This window comes from Mustela nivalis (assembly GCF_964662115.1).
Source record: "Mustela nivalis genome assembly, chromosome: 7".
NCBI lineage: Eukaryota > Metazoa > Chordata > Mammalia > Carnivora > Mustelidae > Mustela > Mustela nivalis.
Genome location: NC_139026.1, coordinates 128,014,224 through 128,038,833, shown reverse-complemented (window position 1 = coordinate 128,038,833; position 24,610 = coordinate 128,014,224). Strand labels below are relative to the sequence as shown.

At 37.6% G+C, this 24,610-nt stretch overlaps 1 protein-coding gene across 1 annotated transcript in view; it reads right to left on the bottom strand.

Annotated features, from left to right (window-relative positions):
• MALRD1 (MAM and LDL receptor class A domain containing 1) overlaps positions 1–24,610 on the bottom strand; it is a gene marked incomplete at its 5' end in the record, with an annotated part of 779,396 nt that overhangs the window by 600,725 nt on the left and 154,061 nt on the right. The window contains 4 exons of the mRNA XM_082742491.1: positions 7,907–8,319; positions 11,993–12,360; positions 12,833–12,938; positions 13,346–13,498. Coding sequence (XP_082598617.1) covers positions 7,907–8,319; positions 11,993–12,360; positions 12,833–12,938; positions 13,346–13,498 — 1,040 coding nt within the window. The remainder of the gene's footprint in view (positions 1–7,906; positions 8,320–11,992; positions 12,361–12,832; positions 12,939–13,345; positions 13,499–24,610) is intronic.

The following is a 24,610-nucleotide window of genomic DNA, read 5'->3' as shown; positions in this document are numbered from 1 at the left end:
CTCATCCAGCAATTCAGCAGCATGGCAGGATACAAAATCAATGCACAGAAATCAGTTGCATTTCTATATACTAACAACGTAATTAAAGAAAGAGAAATTAAGCAATTAATTCCAGTTACAATAGCATCAAAACTGTAAGATATCTAGGAATAAACCTATCCAAAGAGGTAAAAGATCTAAACTCTATAAACTACAGAACACTTATGAAAGAAATTAAGGAAGACACAGAGATGGGAAAACATTCCATCCTTATGGGTTGGAAGAATAAACATTGTTAAAATGTCTGTGCTGCCCAGAGCAATCCATACTTCCAATATAATCCTTATCAAACTACCAATGACATTTTTCACAGAGTTTCAACAAACAATCCTAAAATTTGTATGGAACCAGAAAAGACCCCAGATTGCCAGGGTATTAACTAAATACTAGAAAACTAAAGCTGGGGGCATCGTGATGCCTGACTTCAAGCTGTATTACTAAGCTGTCATCATCAAGATAGTATGGTACTGGCACAAAAACAGACACATCCATCAATGGAACAGAATAAAGACCCCAGAAATGGACCTTCAACTCTACCGTCAACTAATCTTCGACAAAGCAGGAAAGAATATCCATTGGAAAAAAGACAGATTCTTCAATAAATGGTGCTGGGAAAATTGGACAGCCACATGCCGAATAATACACCTAGGCCATTCTCTTATACCATACACAAAGATAAACTAGAAATAGATGAAAGACACATAGTAATAAAAATGAAAAAAAAATAGTGATGAAGAATTTCAAAAGCAGCAAGAGGGGAAAAAATTACATAGAAGGGAAATCCCATAAGGCGGATTTTTCAGTAGAAATTTTGCAAGACAGAATAGAATGGCATGATATATTCAAAAAAACCTGCAACCAAGAACACTCTATACAGCAAGGCTATAGTGCCGAATAGGAGAGAGAAAGAGTTCCCAGACAACCAAAAATGAAAGGAATTTATCACCATAAGCCAGCATTAGAAGAAAAGTTAAAGGGGACTCCATGACTAGAAAGGAAAGAACATAACTAGGAGTAAGAAAACTAAGAAGCACAAAAGCAGTAAAATTAAGCAAAGCTATAAAACAAACCAGTCATGGGAGTTACAAAATAAAGGATGTAAAGGGGCGCCTGGGTGGCTCATTCAGTTAAACATCCACCCTTTTGGGCGCCTGGGTGGCTCAGTGGATTAAAGCCTCTGCCTTCGGCTCAGGTCATGATCCCAGGGTCCTGGGATCGAGCCCCACATTGGGCTCTCTGCTCAGCCGGGAGCCTGCTTCCTCCTCTCTCTCTCTCTCTCTGCCTGCCTCTCTGCCTACTTGTGACCTCTGTCTGTCAAATAAATAAATAAATAATCTAAAAAAAAAAAGTCCACCTTGATTTCATCTCCAGTCATAGTCTCAGAGTTGTGAGATCAAGCACCACATCAGGCTCTATACTCAGCATGGAGCCTGCTTGAGATGCTCGCTCTTCCTCTACCTCTACCCCCCATCTTCTCTGTCTCTTAAGAAATAATAAATTTTTTTTAAAAAAAGAATAAAAGGATGTAAAGTATGACAGCATACACCTAAAATGTGGTGAAGAAAGGAATAAAGATATAGTGCTTTTAGAATGGGCCAAACTTAAGTGACCATCAACTTCATACAAACTCTTCATGAATAAGATGTTATATAAAAATATAATGATAACCACAAATCAAACAGTGGCAATAGATACACAAATAATAAAGAGAAAGGAATCCAAGTACATTACTAAAGAAAGCTAGCAAACCCTGAGAGAAAGAGCAAGAGAAGAAAGGAACAGAGAACACAAAACAACCATAAAACAACCAAAAAAATGCAAATAAATACACACCTATAAATGATCACTTCAATGTAAATAGACTAAATGTTTCAAACTAAAGACAGAGGTTGATGCAATAGATTAAAAAAAAAAAAAGCAAAGCCAATCTATATTCTGTCTCCAAGAGACCCATTTCACACCTAATGAAACATGCTGACTGAAAGTGAAGAAATGTAAGAGTATTTATCATGCAACGGAATTGAAAAGAAAACTGGGGAAGCAATACTTATACCAGAAAAAACAGACTTTAAAACAAAGACTGTAACAGGAGACAAAGAAGGACACTGTATCATAATAAAGGGGACAATCCTACAAGAAGATGTAACAATTGTAAATATTTATCCACCCAACATAGGAGCACCCACATACGTAAAGCATAAGAACAAATATAAAGGAAGTAATCAATAATAACACAGTAATAGTCAGGGACTTTGACAACCAACTTATATCAACAGATAGATAATCCAAACAGAAAATCAACAAGGAAACACTAGCTTTAAATGACATGTGGACAAGACGGATCTAACAGATATATTCCGAATATATAAACAGTGGAATATACATTCTTTTGAAGTGCACATGGAACATTCTCCAGACAGATCAAACGTTAGGCCACAAAATAAGTACAAACAAATTTAAAAAGACTGAAATCATACCATGCATTTTTTCTGACCAAAATGCTATGAAAATAGAAATCAACAGCAAGAAAAAAATCTGGAGAATACACTAATACATCTATGTTAACTAACATGCAATTAAACAATTTAACAAGAAATCAAAGAAAAAAATACATGGAGACAAATTAAAGTGAAAATGCAATTTTCCAAAAATCTTTCAGATGCAGCAAAGGCAGTTCTAACATAGAAGTTTATGTTAGCAATACAGGCTTACCTCAAGAAGCAAGAAAAATCTCAAATAACCTAAACTTACACATAAAGGAGCTAGAAAAAGAATAAAAAAATTCAAAACCAGTAAAAGTAAACTGTAAAGATCAGACCAGAAATAAATGACACAGAAACAATAAAAATTAAACAGCTCAATGAATTCAGGAGATGGTTCTTTGAAAAGATCAACAAAACTCACCAACATTTAGCCAGACTCACCAAACAATAAAAAGTCGGGGGGGGGGCTCAAAATATGAAAGAGAAGAAACAAGTGACCTCATAGAAATACAAAGAATTGTAAGTTATAAAAAATCATATGCCAGCAAAATAGACAACACAGAAAACATGGATATATAATCTCCAAAACTGACTGAGGAAGAAATAGTAAATTTGAATAGACCAAGTATCAGCAATGAAATTGAATCAATAATCAAAAAACCCCCAACAAACAAAAGTCTAGGACCATATAGCTTCACAGGGGAATTCTACCAAAGAGTTAAATAAGTGTTAATACCTATACTTCTCAAACTGTTTCAAAGAATAAAAGAGGAAGGAATGCTTCCAAATTCATTCTATGAAACCAAACCAGACAAAGCTACAAAAAAAAAAAAAAAAAAAGAGAGAGAGAGAGAACTACATAATGGTATTTCTGTGAACACACACATGAAAAAAATCCTAAACTATATTAGCAAACCAAATCCAACAGTACATTAAACAAATCATTTGCCACAATTAAGTGGAATTTATTCCTGGAATGTGAGCATGGTTCAATATTTGCACATCAATCAGCGTGAATCATCACATCAAAAAGAGAATGGATAAAAAAAAAACCATATGATCATTTTAATAGATGCAGAAAAAGCACTTCACAAATTATAACATCCATTCATGATAGAAACCCTCAACAAAGTAGTTTCAGAGGGCACATACCTCAACATAATAAAGGACAGCTAACATCATCCTCAATGGGGAAAAACTGAGAGCTTTTCCAAGACAAGAATGTCCCCTCTCAGATTTTTGGTTTTGTTTTGTTTTGTTTTTTAAACATTTATTTTTAAAGAGAAAGAATGAGCATGTGGTGCAGAGAGAGAGAGGCAGCAGGAGAGGGATAGAGAATCCCAAACAGACTCCCAGCTGAGCATGGAGTCTGACACAGGGCTTGATCCCACTACCCTGAGATCATGCCCTGAGCCAAAATTAAGTCAGACACTTAACCAACTGAGTGCCACCCAGGCACCTATGTCCCCTCTCAGTTTTATTCAACATGGTATTGGGAATCTTAGCTACAGTAATCAGACAAGAAGAAATTATAGGAATCCATATTGGTAAGAAAGAAGTAAAAACTTCCCTACTTGCAGATGATATGAAAATCCTACTAGAAATAATAAATGAATTCAGTAAAGTTGCAGAAAGCAAAATTAACACTCAGAAGTTGGTAGCATTTCTATATACTATAGATGAAGTAGCAGAAAGAGAAATTTAGGAAACAACACTACTTAAAATTGCATCATAAAGGAATAAATACCTAAGAAATGAAAGGTCTGTACTCTGAAAACTATAAAACACCGATAAAAGGAATTGAGGATGATATTTAAAAAATGGAAAGACATTCCATGCTCATGGATTAGAGAAATTATATTATTAAAATGTCCACATTACTCAAAGCTATCTACAGATTTAATGCAATCCCTATCAAAATGCAAGAGCATTTTTCATAGAACTAGAACAAATCATGCTGGAATCTGAATGGAACCACAAAAGACTCTGAATAGCCAAAGCAATCTTGAGAAATAAGAGCAAAGCTAGAGGTATCACAGTTCCAGAAGTCAAGATATACTATGCAAAGTTGTAGTAATTCAAACAGTTTGGGGTACTGGTACAAAAAATAGATGCACAGATCAACAGAATAAAAAAGAGAGTTCAGAAATAAATACATGATTATATTATCAATTAATCTATGAATAAAGAGGCGAGAATATGCATTGGAGAAAAGGCAGTCAATTCAATAAATGGTGCTGGGAATACTGTCCAGCTACACGAAAAAGAGTGAAACCAGACCACTTTTTAATAACACACACCAACTCAAAATGGATTAAAGACCTAAACGTGAGACCTGAAACCATAAAAATCCTAGAAGAGAGAACAGGTGGTCATTTCCCAGATCTCAGCCATAGCACTATTTTTCTTGATATGTCTCCTGAGGCAAAGAAACAAAATCAAAAGTAAACGATTGGGGCTACATCAAGATAAAAAGCTTCTGCACAGCAAAGGCAACCAACAAAACAAAAAGACAACCTACTGAAGGGGAGAAGATATTTACAAACGATATATACAATTGGGGGTTAATATCCAAAATATATAAGGAGCTTACATAAATCAACACACACACACACACACACACACACAAAAAACAATTAAAAAATGGGCAAATGACATATACAGACATTTCTCCAAAGATATACTGATGGCCAACAGACACATAAGAAGATGCTCAACGTCACTAATTATCAGGTAGCTGCAAATTAGAACCACCATGAGATATCACTATATACCTGTCAAAATGGCTAAAACCAAAAACACAAGAGATAAAGAATGTTAGAAAAGATGTGGAGAAAAAGGAACTTACACTGTTGATGGGAATGCAGACTGGAGCAGCCACTGTGGAAAACAGAATGGAGGTTGCTCAAAAAATTAAAAATAGAAATATCATATGACCCAGTAATTCCAGTATTGAGTATTTACCAAAAAAACCACAAAGACACTAATTTGAAAAGATATATGCACTCATATTTTACTACAGAATTATTTATAATAGTCAAGCTATGGAAGCAAACTAAGTGTCCATGAAAAGACAAATGGGTAAGAAAGAAGTGACACATACACACACACACACACACACACACACACAACACAGGAATACTGTATTGCCATAAAAAGGCTGAGATGTGCTATTTGAGACAACAAGGATTAACCTAGAGGATACTATGCTAAGTGAAATACATCAGAAAAATACCATATAATTCCACTATCTGGAAGTTTTTAAAAAAATGAATAAACAAACAAAAAGCAAAATGAGACCTATAAATACGGACCACTAACTGGTGGTTGCTGGAGGGGAAGGAGGAGGTGTATTGGACAAAATAGCTGAATAATGAGTGTTCTCATTATTGAACATGTAAGTCATAGTGATGGATGCACAGTATGAGAAACATAGCTAATGATGGTGTAAAAACAGTGTATCAGGACAGGAGGTAACTACACTTCTGTTGAACATAGCATAATGTATAGTCTTGTTGAATCGCTATGTTGTACACCCGAAACTAATGTAACATTGTGTGCAACTATACATACACACAAAATCCCTGAAAAATCCTTGAATTTTTCTTTGAAATAAACATTTAATGAGCACGTTACCTCCTAGGTTGATACTAGGTAGTTTCACCAACAATATCACAGTTGAATAAAATCTTGGTTATTGCTGCTCTTGCAACAACTACGTATACTCATTCAATGAAGAAATGTATCTGGCTGCTTCAACTGGACCCAATTTTTACACTCTTAAATAATTAACCTACATGGCATGCACAATCTGATTTCACCTTTTCATGCCTGAATGTCATGGAAAAAAACCAAAACCCTAGAAGAACCACTGGATGAAATCAAACAGAACTTCATATATAACCCAAAATGGGTTTCAAACTCCCATTTCTATATTTCAGATTCATAACTAAAGGATTCCTTGGTTAGCTCCATGTTCATCTGAATGTGAAGCAGCTCCCTTGCCAAGATGATTTTTCTCCTGGCAACCAATTCTTGAGTAAATATCACAAGGAGAGTTTATCCACTGAATACTAGTTTGACCCAAATTACAATTCACCTGATTAAATATTAAGAATTAATTTGAAGTGGATGAGCTATTATTAAATAAAAGTCAAAGAACCTTCCTTCAATTTCATGTTATGATTACACCTATCTTACCGTTACAGCTGAACTCTCTGTGTGCAGCAGATCAGTTCTCATGATTTCGTCTTATGCCTATTTAGACAAATAACTAATTTCAGTGTGTTTTCTAGTGAGTCATATATGATGTATATCTATGATGGCTCTTAATGGGGGGCCTGGAGCTAAGTTCTTGGCTACAAAGCTGTGAAGACAATTAGAGGCAGTACTTTAAAATTAGGGTAACAGAGAAACTCAGCCTATATAAAAAAGCAAAAAAAAAAAACAAAAAAATGTTTAGCCAAGAGAGGTAAGAAGTCTCTCTCCATATATTATATGTAGATCTATTTGTGCAAAGGTGAAAAGAACAAATATTCAACCCTCCTACATGTGACAAGCTACATGATATATAAGGAAGGGAATGAATGAGAATTAATCGGAAACCTCAGCTTCCAGTTCAAGTCCCCATTCTGCTGTTCACCATCTCTTTGACCAGATATAAATAACCACCTCGCTGGCTTTTTTTTTTTTTATTCCTATCTGTAAAACTGACAAAAAGGAAGCCAGACTTACCCACTTGAGGGAATTGCTGAGGGAATCAAAGAGATAATAGATGGAAAATTCCTTCACCAAACTACAAAAGTCACATAAGCATTTAAACTTGCCATTCTAAGTTTTCCTTTTAGGAGAAGGTCCGAGACTCAAGAGTAAAGAAGTAAAGACTACTCCACCAGGAGTGGGGAGACCTAGCTAGACTGACCTCTGGCTTGGTCCCAGAGTAGCTGTGTGATTCTCCAACAAAGCACGCACTCCTCTCGAATTTTTGTTACTTACCTACAAAATGTGGAGAAGTCAAATGAAATATTCAAAATAACAGATCTTAGAATCTGAACATTTAGCAGAACACCAGAAATTGTGCAGAACTCTTTTTCCCTTCATATTTTTTATTTCAGTAGAAAAATGACTTCAAGTCAGAGGGACCTGCAGCTGTTGCCAATACCATGTGTCCACCTTTAGAAATTTTAATCACACATTATTGGGGGTAGTCGAGGAGGAAAACAACTTACCAAGCTCTGGTACACCCTTAATTGAATGATAAATGTATTTCGAAGTAACTTTGATCAAATTCCACTTGCTTTTAATTCGAGGTTAGAGGAATCTTTCATATTCCTTAGACATTCTGATGCATTTTAAACACACAGAATGAAATCCATTATCCATACCTGAAAAGGCTGCCTGCTGGAAACATTGAGGTGCTTCCTTATCCATCTGTTGCCTTGATTCCCAAATATCTGCCACAGCAGCTGTCCTCTTGTGTTACTCCAGACTCGCTGGTAGATGGCCAGCCTGTAAATGTGCTTTCCAAACATGTGGTAATAGAAGCGGAAGGTACAGCCCTCTGTACTGGTGGCATTGAGGACAGGGCTGAGCAAAGCAGCTCTGTTTTGGAAAACCTGTGGCTCCGAAGATTCTATGTAGAGATAGTGTCCTTTAGCTGTGCCCAAAGTGTTATCCTTCATGGGCCCTGTATTAAGTGTCGAAGTTGGACCGCGCTTCCTGGTCCAATCAAAGTCATCTTCTGTATCTTGTTCCCAGTTACAAATTCCATTTTCAAAGTTACACTGGAGTTCAGGTACTGAAATTGCATTAAATAATAGAAAATAAATGAATGAATGAATGAATGAATAATTTAGGACAAAAATAACTACAATTAAGAAAACTCTTTGATATTTTGCTCCTGACATGGTTAACCATTTTAATTGTTTTTTAAATGCAACATTAACGTTTCTAAAAGGTGAATAAATCCTAGATTTACATCACGCAATAATATTTTATAGACTGAAGGCAGCATTACTTTAGCCATCATCTTCCAAATGCCTTTCACGCCTAGCCCTTCATCATTTCTAGCACTGTGACTCCATGCAAATGATCATGACACCACGGCTAGCTCCAGGCGCCCAACTCCTGGCTCAGCTGATTGCAACCTCGGCCAAATGTCCCAACACCAGCGAACATTAAATATCAAAACAAAACAAAAAACACCAAGGTCCAGAATTCATCTCCAGAGATGTTAATTTTTTTTAAAAAGATTTATTTGAGAGAGAGAGAGAGTGTGTGGGAAGGAGGGGGAGGCAGAGGAAAAGAGACTGTCAAGCAGACTCCCCGCTAAGCATGAAATCCAACGCAGGGCTCAATCTCACCACCCTGAGATCATGACCTGAGCCGAAATCAAGACCTGGACACTCAACCGACTGAGCCACCCCGGGCGCCCCCAGAGATGTTGATGTAACTGGTGCAAATCGTGCACCAAATATCAGGATACTTCATCATCTCCCTTGGTGAGTCGAACATGCAGAGCTGAGAACAGTCATATTTTAATAGGGCTCAGTCTTCCAGAATCACCTGAAGCATGGTAGAATCGCCCACTCCATGGTGAAGCCCCATACAAGTACTAGCTTGTCAGATATGGGGTGAAGCCCAGGAATCCATATTTTTAACAAGCACCCAAAAGGATTCTGAAGTCAATGTTTGCCAGACCTCGTGCTGAAAAACTCCTCCCTCTGGTTCCATCTTGGCCCAGTTCCAAATGTCTCCTGGCCCCAGTGCCAGAATGACCATTCATTCACCTTCCATGGCAATTTATCATTTTCCTCCTCTATTCAAATTCCTATAACATATACTCACTTAATCTAAACTTAAATCTAAACTCTTCTTTCAATCTTCCCCTTTCCCAAATGAAATTAACTTCCTGTTCGTCCCTAACTATCCTTTCATTTCTCATATACCATCTTCCCCACATGCTTAAACACCTCACGCCTCTCTCCTTCCCTATTCATGCTTCCTGTTGTGCTGTGTCCCCTGGGAGGCAGTCTTTCCTTCCCACCACTGCGGCTCCTTTGAGCTGGAGCTTTTAAACTTTAAACTCCCCTCAGTCTCTAGAAGAATTGAAAGCACTTACAAAGAATTGACTTGTCCCTTGTCAACTAGCCAATCTACCGTAATTTCTAGCATAATATAGGAATGTATTCATTTTGGGGGATGTGAGCATTTTTGTTGACACCCAGGATTTGTGTAGAATAAATGCCAGAGAATATACATTTAGCGTTATTTGGGCAGAAAGAACAGGATTTAGAATTAACAAGGAGTTCTACCTTTTGGCTTAATTTACATAAGTTGTTTTTTTTTTTTTTAAATAAATGTCAGCTGTCCTTTAACTATTCATCTTAGTAAATGCACTTTTTGCCAAAGGGGAATAAATATTCTGAAACAGTAAATACAGGCATATGCGGATAAATGCAGCCAGGCAAGAACAGATCATCTGTCTCTGCAAACCACAGAACAGGAGCTTAGACCTAATGAAGGGAACCCAGTGAGTAAATGTCAAATGAAAGATGAGCTTTCATTTGATATTTCCTCACTTGTGACTCATCAAGCCCAGCTGTGACGTGAACTGGGGACCTGCGCTGTACTCCCCAGGTGTCAGTCTTTGGTTGTGGAGCAGAAGGAGAATGTCAAACTGCTAAGTTTTTTGACATAAAACTGGCACTCAAGCCAACAGATTTTGATATTGCCTGTCTTCCTATGGACTGTATATGCGATCTGTATTTCAAAAGGAATGTGTGCAACTCCACCTTTAAATAAAAGACCCTGTCCCTAAACATGGGCAACTTTAGGAAACATGACAGTGATTTCTGGATGTCTAATTGTTCTATTCCAACCAATAATATGTCTATATGGACAGCTGTGAGAGAAACTCACCATCTAATGCCACTCCTATTCTCTTTCATTAATATGTAGTCACAAGAAGATTCTGATATTACATTTGTACTGCCAGTAATTCCATTCTAAGTTAGCCCTGAGTGGTTTGAAGGATAATTTGCTTATTTTTAGCAACATACCAATTTTTTTTTGAGGAGGGGGATTCAAAGAACTTCAAAAAGATGAAAAAGCTTTCTAAATCTGAACAAATAAATTACCTTGAGGACAAGTAACATTTCTTGTGTTAGCCATTGTCTAAACTATCAACTTTATTTCTATCCACTCAAGTATTAGTTGTGTAATGAGACACATGGTAATTCTGACTTCAATCCACCTGACTGTATCAAAGACCACATATATGCAGGACTCTCTACATTACTTTATATGGAAATTTCTTAATGCAGGGTTTCCTATGATGTACCAAGCATTTTATGGCTTCTCTCTGATTTATAATTAGCCTCTCAATGTAATAAGCATATAGCTTGAATTTTAAGAATTGTTGCTATTTCCAAACAAGGGAAGATGCAAACTCTTTTTCTGAATGATTTTTGTAATTGAAAAAAAAAAAAAAACAGCTATGAGCTTCTGATTCATTTTCAGGAGTACGTGCAGTGGGCACTCTCTGGATCTAGGTTCATAAAACTGTAGAACACATGTCATCATCAGATACCATAAGCTTTGTGGTAATTTAAACCAGAAACTCAAGACTTATCTTTGACAGCCTATCTATCAGCTTATCTATCTCTGCTCCCTGTAGCCAAAACATCATCAAATGTTCCTTCCAAACATTTCCCCAAATAGCAATCCCTCCATCTCCATCACTCCAGCTGGGATGCCAACCCGTCCTCAGAAACCACCGCAACAGCCTACCGATGGGTCTTCTGAACCCACTCTCCTCCAGCCCACTCATCACACTGTAGCCACAGTGACACACTTTAATATGCCAATTTTTTATATTACCTTCCTTATTAAAAACCTTCAAGATGAAGAAAATCCTCCCTAATATGGACAATGCAGATCTGGCCTCCGCCACATTCCTGTCCTCGTGCTGCACCCCCCATCCCCTTCACATGCCCCCTCCAGCCACACTGGCTGGCCTCCGTCCGCCATGCAGTCACTTATGAGGGCTTTTGCACAGACACTCTGACTTCTTACTTTTCAGAGCTTAGCGAAGTTGTCACCTCTAGGAAGTTCAATACCATTATAAAAAGTCACAGCTTCCCTCTCTGTATCTCCCATCAAAGCTGCCAGATTGTATTTCTTTTTTAAATATTCAAATAACATCCATCTCCTCGATTAGACCGTAAGCTTCCTGAGATCTCAGACTCAGTAGTTGTGTTCAGCACTGTATCTCGAGTAACTAGTTCCTCAGTCACCATAACAAATATTGGTAGCTCAACTAATTCATCACTCGTAGTCATCAACTTTGGAACAATGCTTCGTGTCTTTGCCTCAACAGGCTAGAAAACACTGAACTAATCTAGATCCCCACTATCAAAATAAGAAGGACCAAAAAAAAGAGAGAGAGAGAGAAATAATAAAGTACTTACCACAGTCATCTTCATCAGTGTGATCACCGCAATCATCCACCAGATCACATAACAGAAGCTTCTCTACACAAGCTTTGCTGCGTCGACACCAGAAGAAATCTGGCTCTTCACAGCTGTCCGCGGGAAGCGGAAGAGTACAATTTTCAAATCTGATGTCATCAATCGCGGAGACTCCATCATAAATGCCAAGACTGACTTTATCTAGCGACAAATGGAAGGGCTGAGTGAGGCGTCCAAGCTGAACAGTCGCCTGTGACCACTGGTTGCTCTGGTTATATAAAACTCTCCAGAGTACGGTGGGGTCACTGGAATTTTCCACGTGTAGCTGGAGCTCAGCGGCCCCCACTGACAGACCGTAGTTATAAAACCTGAAAAAAGAGGCAACACAAGGAATGGAAATGATTTATGGCACAGACTAAACTTTTAACTTACGGGCTCTTCCGCTTGATCAACAGCCAATTAATAATTAGCTAACACAACAGACGCCTTTCTTTCCTGCAGTAATTGCGGCTGCTCATACGCGAGAGCTTATCTGCTGAGGGGCACACTCTGGCTCGCAGGACCCGGGGAGCCTTTCTCAAGGAGTTCAGTTCAGACTAGGGGAGGCAGAGTTAATTAAATTATAATCCACTGTCGGAGGGAAAGAGTCCCTTTCCTCCAAAGAAAGAACACAACAAATGCTGACAATGTGTTCCTAAGAAAAATTCTAACTGTGTAAATCTGACACAATACCTATTTTTAAAGCAAAACCAGGGGCAAATCATAAAGTCTGATAAGTGCAGGAGTGTGCCTGCAACCACAGGGCTGTAAGGGTAGCTGACCACAGTTTCTAGAATTTACCAGAAGGAAAGCGTGCATCCAGGTCCCGCCTGGCTAAAGGTTGGGCTCTGGAGTTTGGCAACTTGTGACAAGCTTCTGCTTTTCTTCAGAATGAACATAAAATGCCCTATTGGGACACAAATACAAATTTTAAGTTAGCAGACTGAGCTGACACACCTGCCCCTTAACCCCATCCTAAGCTCTGTGTCTGATTAAAATTAAGACTAAACCATTAAAAATCAATAAAAGTGATTGTTAGTCAAATTTGCTCTAGCAGGAACTAAACTAGTATCCCCCTCTAGGTTAAAATGATGCAAAAAGTTAATGATTTCAGTGAATTCAGCCAAAATTATATCTATATATCTCTATCTCTCCCCACCACCCATAAAGGAGTCACTTCATAATAACAAACATAAGCATAACTGAGCTGTCACACTATTTGTTGCATAGAACTTCAAATGCTTCTCTTTCTCTGAACAGACCTGACCAAGGGTGAAGGGAAGGAGGGACAGCCAGCCTCTCCTTGTTTCTTACCTTGAGCTGTGCTGTGAGTATGATCCCAAAGTGGGGCCTGTTGCTCAAATTCAGTGGAAAGGTTACTTCTAGAGTTCCATACCCAGTCAAAATTGTCCCCACTAATTGCTTCAAACCAACCACAGCTGTTTGCTTCAAAGTCACATCTGGAACCTGAAAAAACAAAATGTGACTCCTAAGGTGACTCTCCGAAGTGTTCACAAACTTTAGAAAGGGTACAACTATCACTTTGTTAAACCTCTCTAAGTACATTAAAAGACATCTTGGAGGGAAAAAAGGATCCTATCAGTTCTTTAAAAAAAAAAAAAAAAAAGAGTTGTGCTTTTCATACTGGAAATTGATAAGGCAGAATTATCAATTCAAGAAATTAAATTTTTACCAAATATTTTTTTCAAAGAAAGAGTATTAATAGCCATTTTGGTTATAGAATTGCTAAATTCTACCTAATTTATTCTGATACTCGTGTTATTTCTCTGCTGCTATGACATCATCTGGAAGAATTAGTTATTCCTACAGATTATTTTACATTAAAATATGGTAAGTAGCTACTTCCCCAAAATATCAATATTTGAAAAATCCAGATTAAATTTAATATAACATTCATCAGCAATTTTGTAAAGCTTAATATTTCCTGAAGCATTGTGTAATTTGTGTAGAGAAGAATAATTTGACCCACTTTTCAGAATTTACCAGTTAATTTCCACAAAGCCATAAGAAAAGAGGAAGAGAAAAGGCAGGACTGAGAAGTTATAATAATAGTGTTGAATTATAGCTAATGTTTAATAAGTACCTATGTCAAAGACCCTGTACTAAATGCTTTATATAGATCCAACTTTCACAACAGCCCAATGAAGAAAGTGTTATTATTATAACCGCTTTACAGATGAAGAAAGGAAAGCTCAGGGAAGTTACTGATCTAACCAAGGTCAGAGAGTTAGGAAACTGTACAAATGGATTGAAATCCAAAGATTTTCACCCCAAATATAATATTCTTTCTGCTACTATTGACAATAACTGTTAATTGCTATGATTCTGGAAGAAAGATAAACCCAAAATGCACAATTTGAGTTTGTTCAGGGTGGACATTCAGTGTTACTATATATCACAACACAAAATGAGGTTTGCTCCTACAGATGATTGTTGCACTGGAATCCTTGGTCACTGGTTATTTATATCCACGATACAGTAGTAATTTGCATAGATGTTCCCTTATAAAAAGACTTAGGAAGAAAGCACTAAGCTTAGGGAACAAAAGTATACAATAAATCACTCACTGAACCTAATGATAAATCATTTTCAATTTTGAAAATGCTTTACCTACAGAGGGAGGAAGGTGAAGTGAGCTGTAATATTATAAATACAATTTTTTAAAATATTTATAAATATTATAAGTATTATATTTTAAGTTTCTATAAAATATTTGATTTCAAAAATATGCTTGCTTTCTATCAAGTTACTGGCAGAGTAACTTGAAAATGAGACCAAAAATCAATGAGAATGTACGATACTTTTAAAATGTTGCAGCAACTTTGGGGCACCTGGGTGGCTCAGTCATCTAAGCATCTGACTCTTGATTTGGCTCAGGTCATGATCTCAGGGTTGTGGGACCAAGCCCTCCCATCAAGCTCAGTGCTCATCAGGGAGCCTGCTAGAGACTCTCTCTCTGTGCTTCTCCCCCCACCCTCTCTAAAATAAATAAATCTCTAAAAATTTTTAAATTTTTTTATTTAAAAAAATAAATCTTGAGAAAGGACACAAATAATAAAATGTTGCATCAACTTTAATAAGCAGGGAATAACTATATTTTATTAGAAATCAGAAAGATCAACAAATTATACTTAGAATGAAGATTTCTCGAGTAAAGTTTACAAATTTGTGGAGAGACAATTAAATGCTGCTCAAAGGTGAAAAATAATAATGATAATTATGATAAGTTAGGGATAAATGCTCAGAATATTTAAGACTATATTTTCAAAGGCCATCTCTGTTTATAAATATATAATATATAAATTATCCAGATTTTAGGGGTTTCAAAATATGTAGGTGCCATTTCAATTCCTGGGAAAGCAATTTTTTTTTGCTATATATATATATATTTTTTTTTTGCTTTTTATTGCTATTTCAGACAATCCAAAAATTAAAAAAAGAAGAAGAAGAAGAAGAAGAGTATCCAGGAGTTGTTTTATGCAAAGGAAAGGAAAGGAGCTATTGCTGCTCTGGAAGAGTTATCCCACATAGCTACCTGGAAAGGGAGCCTTATCCTCTATTGTCTACTGTCCAGGAAGGTACTGATGTAGAAATAAATGAATATTCTAATGGTAGTAAAATTTCAGGAACCATTATGGCAATTTACTAGCTCTCTAGATAAAGCCCATCAAAAAAAAAAAAAATCAATCTTTAACAGATGGTTATGTTGTTAAACTTCAAATACACCTGTCTCATCTACTTTGTTCCTAAATATTTAGATTTCTATACACACTTTAAAATTCACCTAAGATGATCAGAGATGTAGTAAGGTCACCTGAAATTAATCTGATTAGCTGTTTACCAAGTACATACTTCATTAGAACAGTTGTTGAAAATTACGTATGTCTTTTCCTGACTTAAAATGCAATATCCTGGTACATTTTGATAATTGAGGTTCAAAAATTGTTCACTTTTCTGGAGCCTCACGATCAACTTTCTCAGTTATCATCATATCATCATCTCAGTTATCCTCATAATTTGCAAGAACAATCAGTTACCATTATTACAGGGTTTATCTTGTACCAAGCTTTGTGCTAGGAGCTATTAAGTTCATAAGACAATGTCTGTTGATATAAATTTTTTAAAATTACCTATTTCTATGGATATGGGTTAAAAAGCTAGTGACTCCACAGCAGCTTTTATTAATGTTCAGCAAAATGACCCTTGTTGCCTCTATTAGTTGCATAAAGATAATTTCAGTAGCTACCCCTGAGGAAAGGGTGCCGGGGATGCCCGGTGGACTGACACACAGCTCCAGCCTTTTACACTATCACGGTCATGCTGAGAGCTTTGCACTGAGACAGAAGAAGATAAATTTATGTAGGAGCCAAGGAACCTTGTGAGGGGGAAAAATACAGAATCAGATGGCCTTATATCAAATTCACTGTCAGAACTTCTTTGATGTTTGAGATGATCCCTCCAGAAAATCATGTGTAAGCCATAAACATGAAAAGTAGAAAGTGTCCGAGCTGATAATTTGGGTCCCATGCAAAGACTTGAAAATTTATAGGAAAGTGCTTCTTAGTATCTACCCAATAAACTCAAAAATTTAATCCACACAAAAACCTGTATATGGATATTTACAGCAGCTTTTTTTTCCTCTTTTTTCAGCAGCTTTATTCCTAATTGCCAAAACTTGGAAGCGACAGAAGTGTCCCTCAGTAGGTGAATGGTTAAATAAACGGTGGTACGCCCAGACAGTGGAACAGTGGAATATCACTCAGCATTAAAAAGAAATGAGCTATCAAGCCATGAAGAGACATGGAGGAAACTTAAATGCATATTACAAAGTGAAAGAAGCCAGTATGTAAAGGCCCATACTGTAGGCTTTCAACTATATGACATTCTAGAAAAAGCAAAACCGTGAAGACAGTAAAAGGAGTAGTGGCTGCCAGAAGTTGGAGGTGGGGGGAGGGCTGACTAGTGGAGCACAGAGCATCTTTATGGCAATGAAAATACTCTGCATGACACCATATTGACAGACTGTACCACACATTCTTCCAAACCGACAGAATGTACAACACCAAGAGTGAATCCTAATATAAATTATGGGCTCTGGGTGATTATCTGGGTGTCGGTGTAGATTCATCAGTTGTAACAAACCCCCCCACCACCGCACCTCACCCTCCCATATTGCCAAATGCTGATGTAGGAGAAGCTGTGTGTGTGTGTGTGTATGTGTGTGTGTGTTTGTGAGAGAGAGAGAGACAGGGTAGAGGAGGTAGATGGAAAATCTCTACTTTTTCCTCAACTTTTCTGTGACTCTAAAACTGCTATTAAAAAAAAACCACCTTAATAATTAATTAATAATTACTCAGTTAAGGTAAGTGCTTTAAAGAAAAGTAAAACAGGGTGCCTGGGTGGTTCAGTTAAGCAACTGCCTTCGGCTCAGGTCATGATCCTGGAGTCCCAGGATCAAGTTCTGGATTCGAGTCCCACATCAGGCTCCCAGCTCCACAGGGAGACTGCTTTTCCCTTTGACCTCTCCCATCTCATGTTCTTTCTCACTCTTTCCTCTCAAATAAATAAATAAAATCTTTAAAAAAAAAAAAAAAAAAAACAGGGGCGCCTGGGTGGCTCAGTGGGTTGAGCCGCTGCCTTCGGCTCAGGTCATGATCTCAGAGTCCTGGGATCGAGTCCCACATCGGGCTCTCTGCTCAGCAGAGAGCCTGCTTCCCTCTCTCTCTCTCTGCCTGCCTCTCCATCTACTTGTGATTTCTCTCTCTTCTTTCAAAGGAAAGAAAAAGAAAACAAAATTTTATAGGAGGACATATGTTCTTACACATCATGTAGCTGAACTCCAAACCCACTCTGGTTTCAGCTACATGAACAAAAGATTCTCAGGGGAAAAAAAAAAAAGAAAAATGGCTAAACGTGTAAGTGGTAATTGTAAAAATTAGAAACCTAAAGCCCATCTGAAGGGCACACTGTAGTTTACAGAGAAATCTAAACCAGTAAAGACATAACTGTTGTGTGAAAGACATCCATTTATTGCATATGTCACATCGTCTCTAATTCTCTTAAATACAGAACATATTTCTGTACCCATTTTAGAGATGAGAAAGATAATGGTGAAAGAGGATTAACATATAATTTATGGGGGTCATTATTACTGACAAAATTCCAACCGAGACCTGATGTCAAAGTCTGTGCTCTTAAAAAATTAGACTGCATTTGTAGTAAAAGTAATAATAATGATAAGATAATTTTAGAACTATTACATGCCAAGCACTGTGCTTTGAGTTTTTAATGCAAGATCATATAAAATCTAAACATGTATAACTACAGGGCATGCTCTAGAAGTAGACCTTAAACTGTATAATAATAAAGGCATAACTTGTCTTACTGCACTTCACAAATATTACTTTTGTTTTTGTTCTTAACTAATTGAAGGCTTATGGCAACCCTACGCTAAACAAGTCTACAGGTTCCATTTTTTCCATTTGCTCACCTCATTCTGGTAATTCTAGTCACATTCTGGTAATTCTCACAGTATTTCAAACTTTTTATTATTATATTTGCTATGGTGATCTATAATCGGTTATCTTTGATGTTACCACAGTAATTGTTTTGAAGCACCACCAACAGTGCCCACTCAAACTTAATGGCAAACTTAATAAATGTGTGTGTTCTAACTGCTCTACTGACCAGCCACTCCTCAGTCTCTCTCCCTTTCCTCTGGCCTCTGTTATTCCCTGAGATACAACAACATTGAAAGTAGGCCCATTAATAACCCTACAGTACCCTCTAACTCTTCAAGTGAAAGGAAGAGTCACATGTCTTTCACTTTAAATCAAAAATTAGACATGATTAAGCTTAGGGAAGAAGACATGTCAACAGCTGAGATAAGCCAAAAGCTAGGTCTCTTAACCTAGCAAACAGTTAGCCAAGCTGTGAATGCAGAGGAAAAGCTCTTGAAAGAAATTAAAAGTGACTTTTAAGCACTTTTAAGCAAACAAATGATAAGAAAATAAAGCAGCTTTAATGTCGATATGGAGAAAGTCAGAGTGGTCTGGACAGAAGATCAAATCAGCCACAACACTCCCCCAAGCCAAAGCCTCATCCAGAGCAAGGTCCTGACTCTCTTCAATTCCATGATGGCTGAGAAAGGTGACAAAGCTACAGAAGAAAAGTCTGAAACTAGCAGAGGCTGGTTCATGAGGTTTAAGGAAAGAAGTCATCTCCATAGCATGAAGGTCCAAGGTGAAGAAGCGCATGCTGATGTGGAAGCTCAGCAAGATCTCCAGCAGATCTAGCTAACTAAGGTCATTACTGAAAGCAGCCACACTGAACAATGGATTTTCAATGTAGATGAAACAGCCTTCTAGTGGAAGAAGACACCATCTAGGACTACCATAGCAAGAGAGAACTCAATGCCTGGCTTCAAAGCTTCAAAGGGCTATTGTTAGGGGCTTGTGAGGGGTTAACACAGCTGGTGACTCTTAAGTTGAAGCCAAAACTCACTTACCATTCTGAAAATCCTAGGGCCCTTAAGAATTATGCTAAATCTCCCATCTGTGCTCTATAAATGCAACTACAAAGCCCAGATGACAGTTCATCTATTTATGACATGGTTTTCTGACTATTTTACACCTACTGTTGAACCTACTGCTCAGGGGAAAGAAAAAAAAAAAAAAGATTCAAAATATGGCTGCTCAGTAACAATGCACCTGGTCACCCAAGAGCTCTGATGGAGAGGTACAATGGATCAGTGTTGTTTGTATGCCTGCTAATACAACATCCATTCTGCAGCCCACGGATCAAGGAGTCATTGCACCTTTCAAGGTTTATTATTTCAGAAATGCATTTTATAAAGCTATAGCTGCCAAAGACAGTGACTCCTCTCTGGTGCATCTAGGCAAAGACTACTGAAAGCCTGCTAGAAAGTACTGACCATGCTAGATGCCAATAAGAACATTCAGGACTCATGAGAAGAAGTCAAAATGTCAACATAAACAGGAATTTGGAAGAAGTTGATTCTAACTCCCGGGGATGACTTTGAGGGGCTCAAAACTTCAGTGGAGGAAGTAACTGCAGGTGGGGTGGAAACAGCAAGAGAACTAGAGTTAGAGGGAGAGCCTGAAGATGTGACTGAATTGCTGCAATCTCCTAATAAAGCTTGGATGAAAGAAGTCCGAGAAAGACTAGTACCGTCTGATTTCACTTATATGTGGAATTTCAGAAATAAAACAGATGAACACAGGCTAAGGGGGAAAAGAAAGAGAGAAAAAAGAGGGAAGCAAACCATAAGAGACTCTTAACTACAGAGAGCAAACTGAGGGTTGGAGGGGAGGTAGGCGGGGGATGGGCTAAATGGGTGATGGGGGGCACTTGGGATGAGCACTGGGTATTACACATAAATGATAAATCACTGAATTCTACTCTTGAAACCAATGTTGCACTGTATGTTAACTAGAATTTAAATAAAAACTTGAAATATTTTTTTAAAAAAGGTATTAATGCCAAAAATGATGGTTTTAAAAGTGAAAAAAAGAAAAACTTGAACAAGTAAGGATTTGCTTGTTATGGATGTGCAAAGTGGTTTTCCTGGACGTATAACCTACTCCTACTCCTGGGGAAGGATCTATGGAGGTTGTTGAAATGACAACAAAGGACACAGGATACTATACAAACTTAGTTGATCAAGCAGCAACGGGGTTTGAGAGGACTGACTCCGATTCTGAGAGAGGTTATACTGAGGGTAAGATGCTATCAAGCAGCATCACATGCTACAGAGAACTGTTCGTGAAAGGAAGAGCCAACTGATGTGGCAAACTGCATTGTTGTCTTATTTTAACAAATTGTCATAGCTACCCCAATCTTCAGCAAACATCATCCTGATCAGTCAGCAGCCATCAACACAGAGGCAAGAACTTCCACCAGCAAAACAATTATGGCTCCTTGAAAGCTTAGATGATGGCATTTTTTTAGCAATAAAGTATTTTTTAATTAAGGTATGTACATTGTTATTTTAGACATAATGCCATTGCACACTTAAAAGACTGCTGCATAGTGAAAACAGAACTGGAAAACCAAACAACTGATTTGCTTTATTGCAATACTTGCTTTGCTCCAGTGGTCTGGAACTGAACCTGCAGTATCTCAGAGGCATGTTTATAATAACTGGAAGTCCACTACATTACCTCTCCGTAAGTTTCTTTCTTTCACTAGATTTCATGACCCTCCTGAAAGTTGCATGACGGGGGACAAAAGTTAACTGAGTATTCTAGTGCACTGTCTTAAGTTCATTGAGGCTGTACTTTATTTGATTAAAAAAGGGTTATGATAGGGGCGCCTGGGTGGCTCAGTGGTTTAAAAAATCTCTGCCTTTGGCTCGGGTCATGACCCCAGGGTCCTGGGACTGAGCCCCACATCGAGCTCTCTGCTCCATGGGGAGCTTGCTTCCTCCTCTCTCTCTACCTGCCTCTCCGCCTACTTGTGACCTCTGTCCATCAAATAAATAAGTAAAATCTTAAAAAAAAAATAAAAGAGATTATTATAAACCTCAAATGCATTAATACCATATTCACTATTTTAGAACATGATCTTTCAGGCTTTTTCATGTGTTCAAATGGTTATATGTTTGAAGTTATAATAATGTTAAATTAACTGTAGACTTCATCAATAGTTAATATTTGCTAGTGATTTAAAATATAATATAGTCAAGAAATATGTATAAAAGTACCATGTAGGGGAGCCTGGGTGGCTCAATGGGTTAAGCCTCTGCCTTCGGCTCAGGTCATGATCTCAGGGTCCTGGGATCGAGCCCCGCATCAGACTCTCTGCTCAGAGGGAGCCTGCTTCCCCCTCTCTCTGCCTGCCTCTCTGCCTACTTGTGATCTTTCTCTCTTTCAAATAAATAAAATCTTTAAAAAAAAAAAAAGTACCATGTAACAAAAAAGATGTCTATATAAATAAATAGAAGTAATGAAATCTTTTAAGGGAGCACCAATGCATAAATAATAACATCTGGTATTCAAAATTATTGCATTTGAAATAAAAATGATTAATTACCTTAGTCTACATATGGTTTTAAGGGTCTCCTGTAATCTGACCAACAAAGACAGTGTTGGGACACAATTCTCCATGGGTCTCTCATGTTTGTGCATATCTTATAAGCTGAGCCCTTAACCACCCCTTTGTTCCAGACCATCCTTTTAAGGATAAACAGAGGTAGTGACTCCACCTATAACAGAGGGCAAGCTATTACCTTGTATGATTTAATAAGGAAAATGTCTTCCTCAGAGGACAGACACATATGCTTGAATCCCACTATACAAGATTTGGATTCCATAAACTCGAGTTTTCTTAGCTTTGATGCAAAAGCCATTTCAAGTGTACATCCACCTGGACCTCTCTGTGCTGATCCTGGGGCTCAGGGAGCAAGAGGAACAAGGGTAATCTTGACACTTATGCTGTGTGTTACACCATAATCATACATCCTTTTGTCCTGAGCCAGGAGCCTCACCTACTTTGCCAGCATCCATGAAATTATGGCAGGCTAACTTGTTAGCTTATAAGTAGGGGAAAGTTTCAGACCTTTCACATTTCTCAACACACAGTAAATTAAATACTGTGTGTGTGTGTGTGTGTGTATATATATATATATATAGAGAGAGAGAGAGAGAGAGAGAGAAATCACCAATAATGAGCTTAGAATCTAGTGTGGGAAATTTATAAGCAAACAGGCAATGAAGACAACAGAATAACTAACATATACTCATTCATTCACTCTTCATTCGTTTGGCAAACATGTACTGAGTACATGCTATATGTTTGGCACAGGCACAGGGTCTTCTAAGAACATAATAAAGTAAAATGGGACAAAGAAAACAGAAAAAAAAATCTCTGTCCTCATGGAGTTAAAATAATGTGAGTGAGAAGGGTAGGGACATTAGGGGAGAAACAACAGAAGTGAAAAAACAAAAGAATAAAGTAAAATATAAATAATTCATTTGATGATAATAAGGCAAAGAAGAAAAAGAAAGAAAGAAATAGAGCATTACAGAGAAGGGTGTTCATAAATGGTGACCAAGGGAAGTGTCATAGAGAAGCTGGCAACCAGAGACTCCTGGGAGATGCAGGTGAGGAAGCAAGGCATGTGACTATGCAGGTAAAGATGACTCAACACAGAGGAAGATAAAGGAAAGGAGCATTGAGGCAAGAGCATGCCTCTCATATTCCAGAAATATCAGAGACTATGATGTCTCCAGAAGAGTAAGTGAGGGAGAGGAACAGATGAAATTAGAGCGGTCATTTTAATTTTTTTGGCTTTGTGATACTGGAAACAATTGGGATGTTTTAAGGAGAAGAGTGACAAATTCTGACTTAATCTCATCCCCATGGCTACTGTACTGAAAGAAGGCAAAAGTGGGTGACATCAGCAAGAAAAGAAAAGGATACCTCAAAAATTCAGGTAAGAAGGGGCGCCTGGGTGGCTCAGTGGGTTAAGCCTCTGCCTTTGGCTCAGGTCATGATCTCAGGATCCTGGGATCAAGCCCCACATGGGGCTCTCTGCTCAGCAGAGAGCCTGCTTCCCACCCTCTCTTTCTCTGCTTTTCTCTCTGCCCAAATGAGATCTCTGTCAAATAAATAAACAAAATATTTTAAAATTTTTCAGATAAGAAGTGATAATGGTCTAGAGCAGGGTGGAAACAATGAGACAAAAATGAGGCATTCTGGTTATATTTTAAAGACAGACATAACAGAATTAAGTGACATCAGTTATGGAGTGTGAGAAAAAGAGATGAAACAAACAGGATTTCCAAGTCTTTGACCTGAGCATTTGAAACAATGGAAATACCATTTATGAAATGGAGAAGACTATGAATAAGCAGGGTTTTGGGGAGAAGAAGGAAACAGGACCTCAGTTTTGGACTTGCTATATTTGAGATTCCTATTAGGTATTCAAGTGATCATGTAATAGAAAGCTGGATATATTAATTAGTCTATAGTTCAGGTGAAAAGTCCAGGCTGGAAATATTAATCAGAAAATAACCAAAGTGGCAAGATTAAGACATGAAAATAAGAGAAAGATCAAGAGTGGCTCCCAGTTTCATAGAGATCAAGTCAAGTGACTATTAAACTATTGGTGTCAAATGCTGTTGATAGGTCCACTGGCTCTAGAACATTGATGACTTTAATGAGAACACTTTCTGCTTGATGGTGACAGCAAGGCCCTGATGAAAGTGAATCAAACAAATTCTGGAGAGTAAAGCTAAAGGCAGTAAATATAACTAATTCTTTTGAGATATATATATATATATATATATATATATATATATATATATATACACACACACACACACACACACACACACACATACATACATACACACACACATATATACTTTGAAAAGGAAAGGGGAAAACTGATGTGATAGCTAAGGAAGAAGTAGGATCAAGAGAAAAAAAATTCAGATGTGAGAAATACAAACATGGTTTTATGCTAATAGAAAAGATATGGCAGAGAGGGAAAATCACTGGAGCAATGTCAAGCAGGCATGCAGATGGGTTATA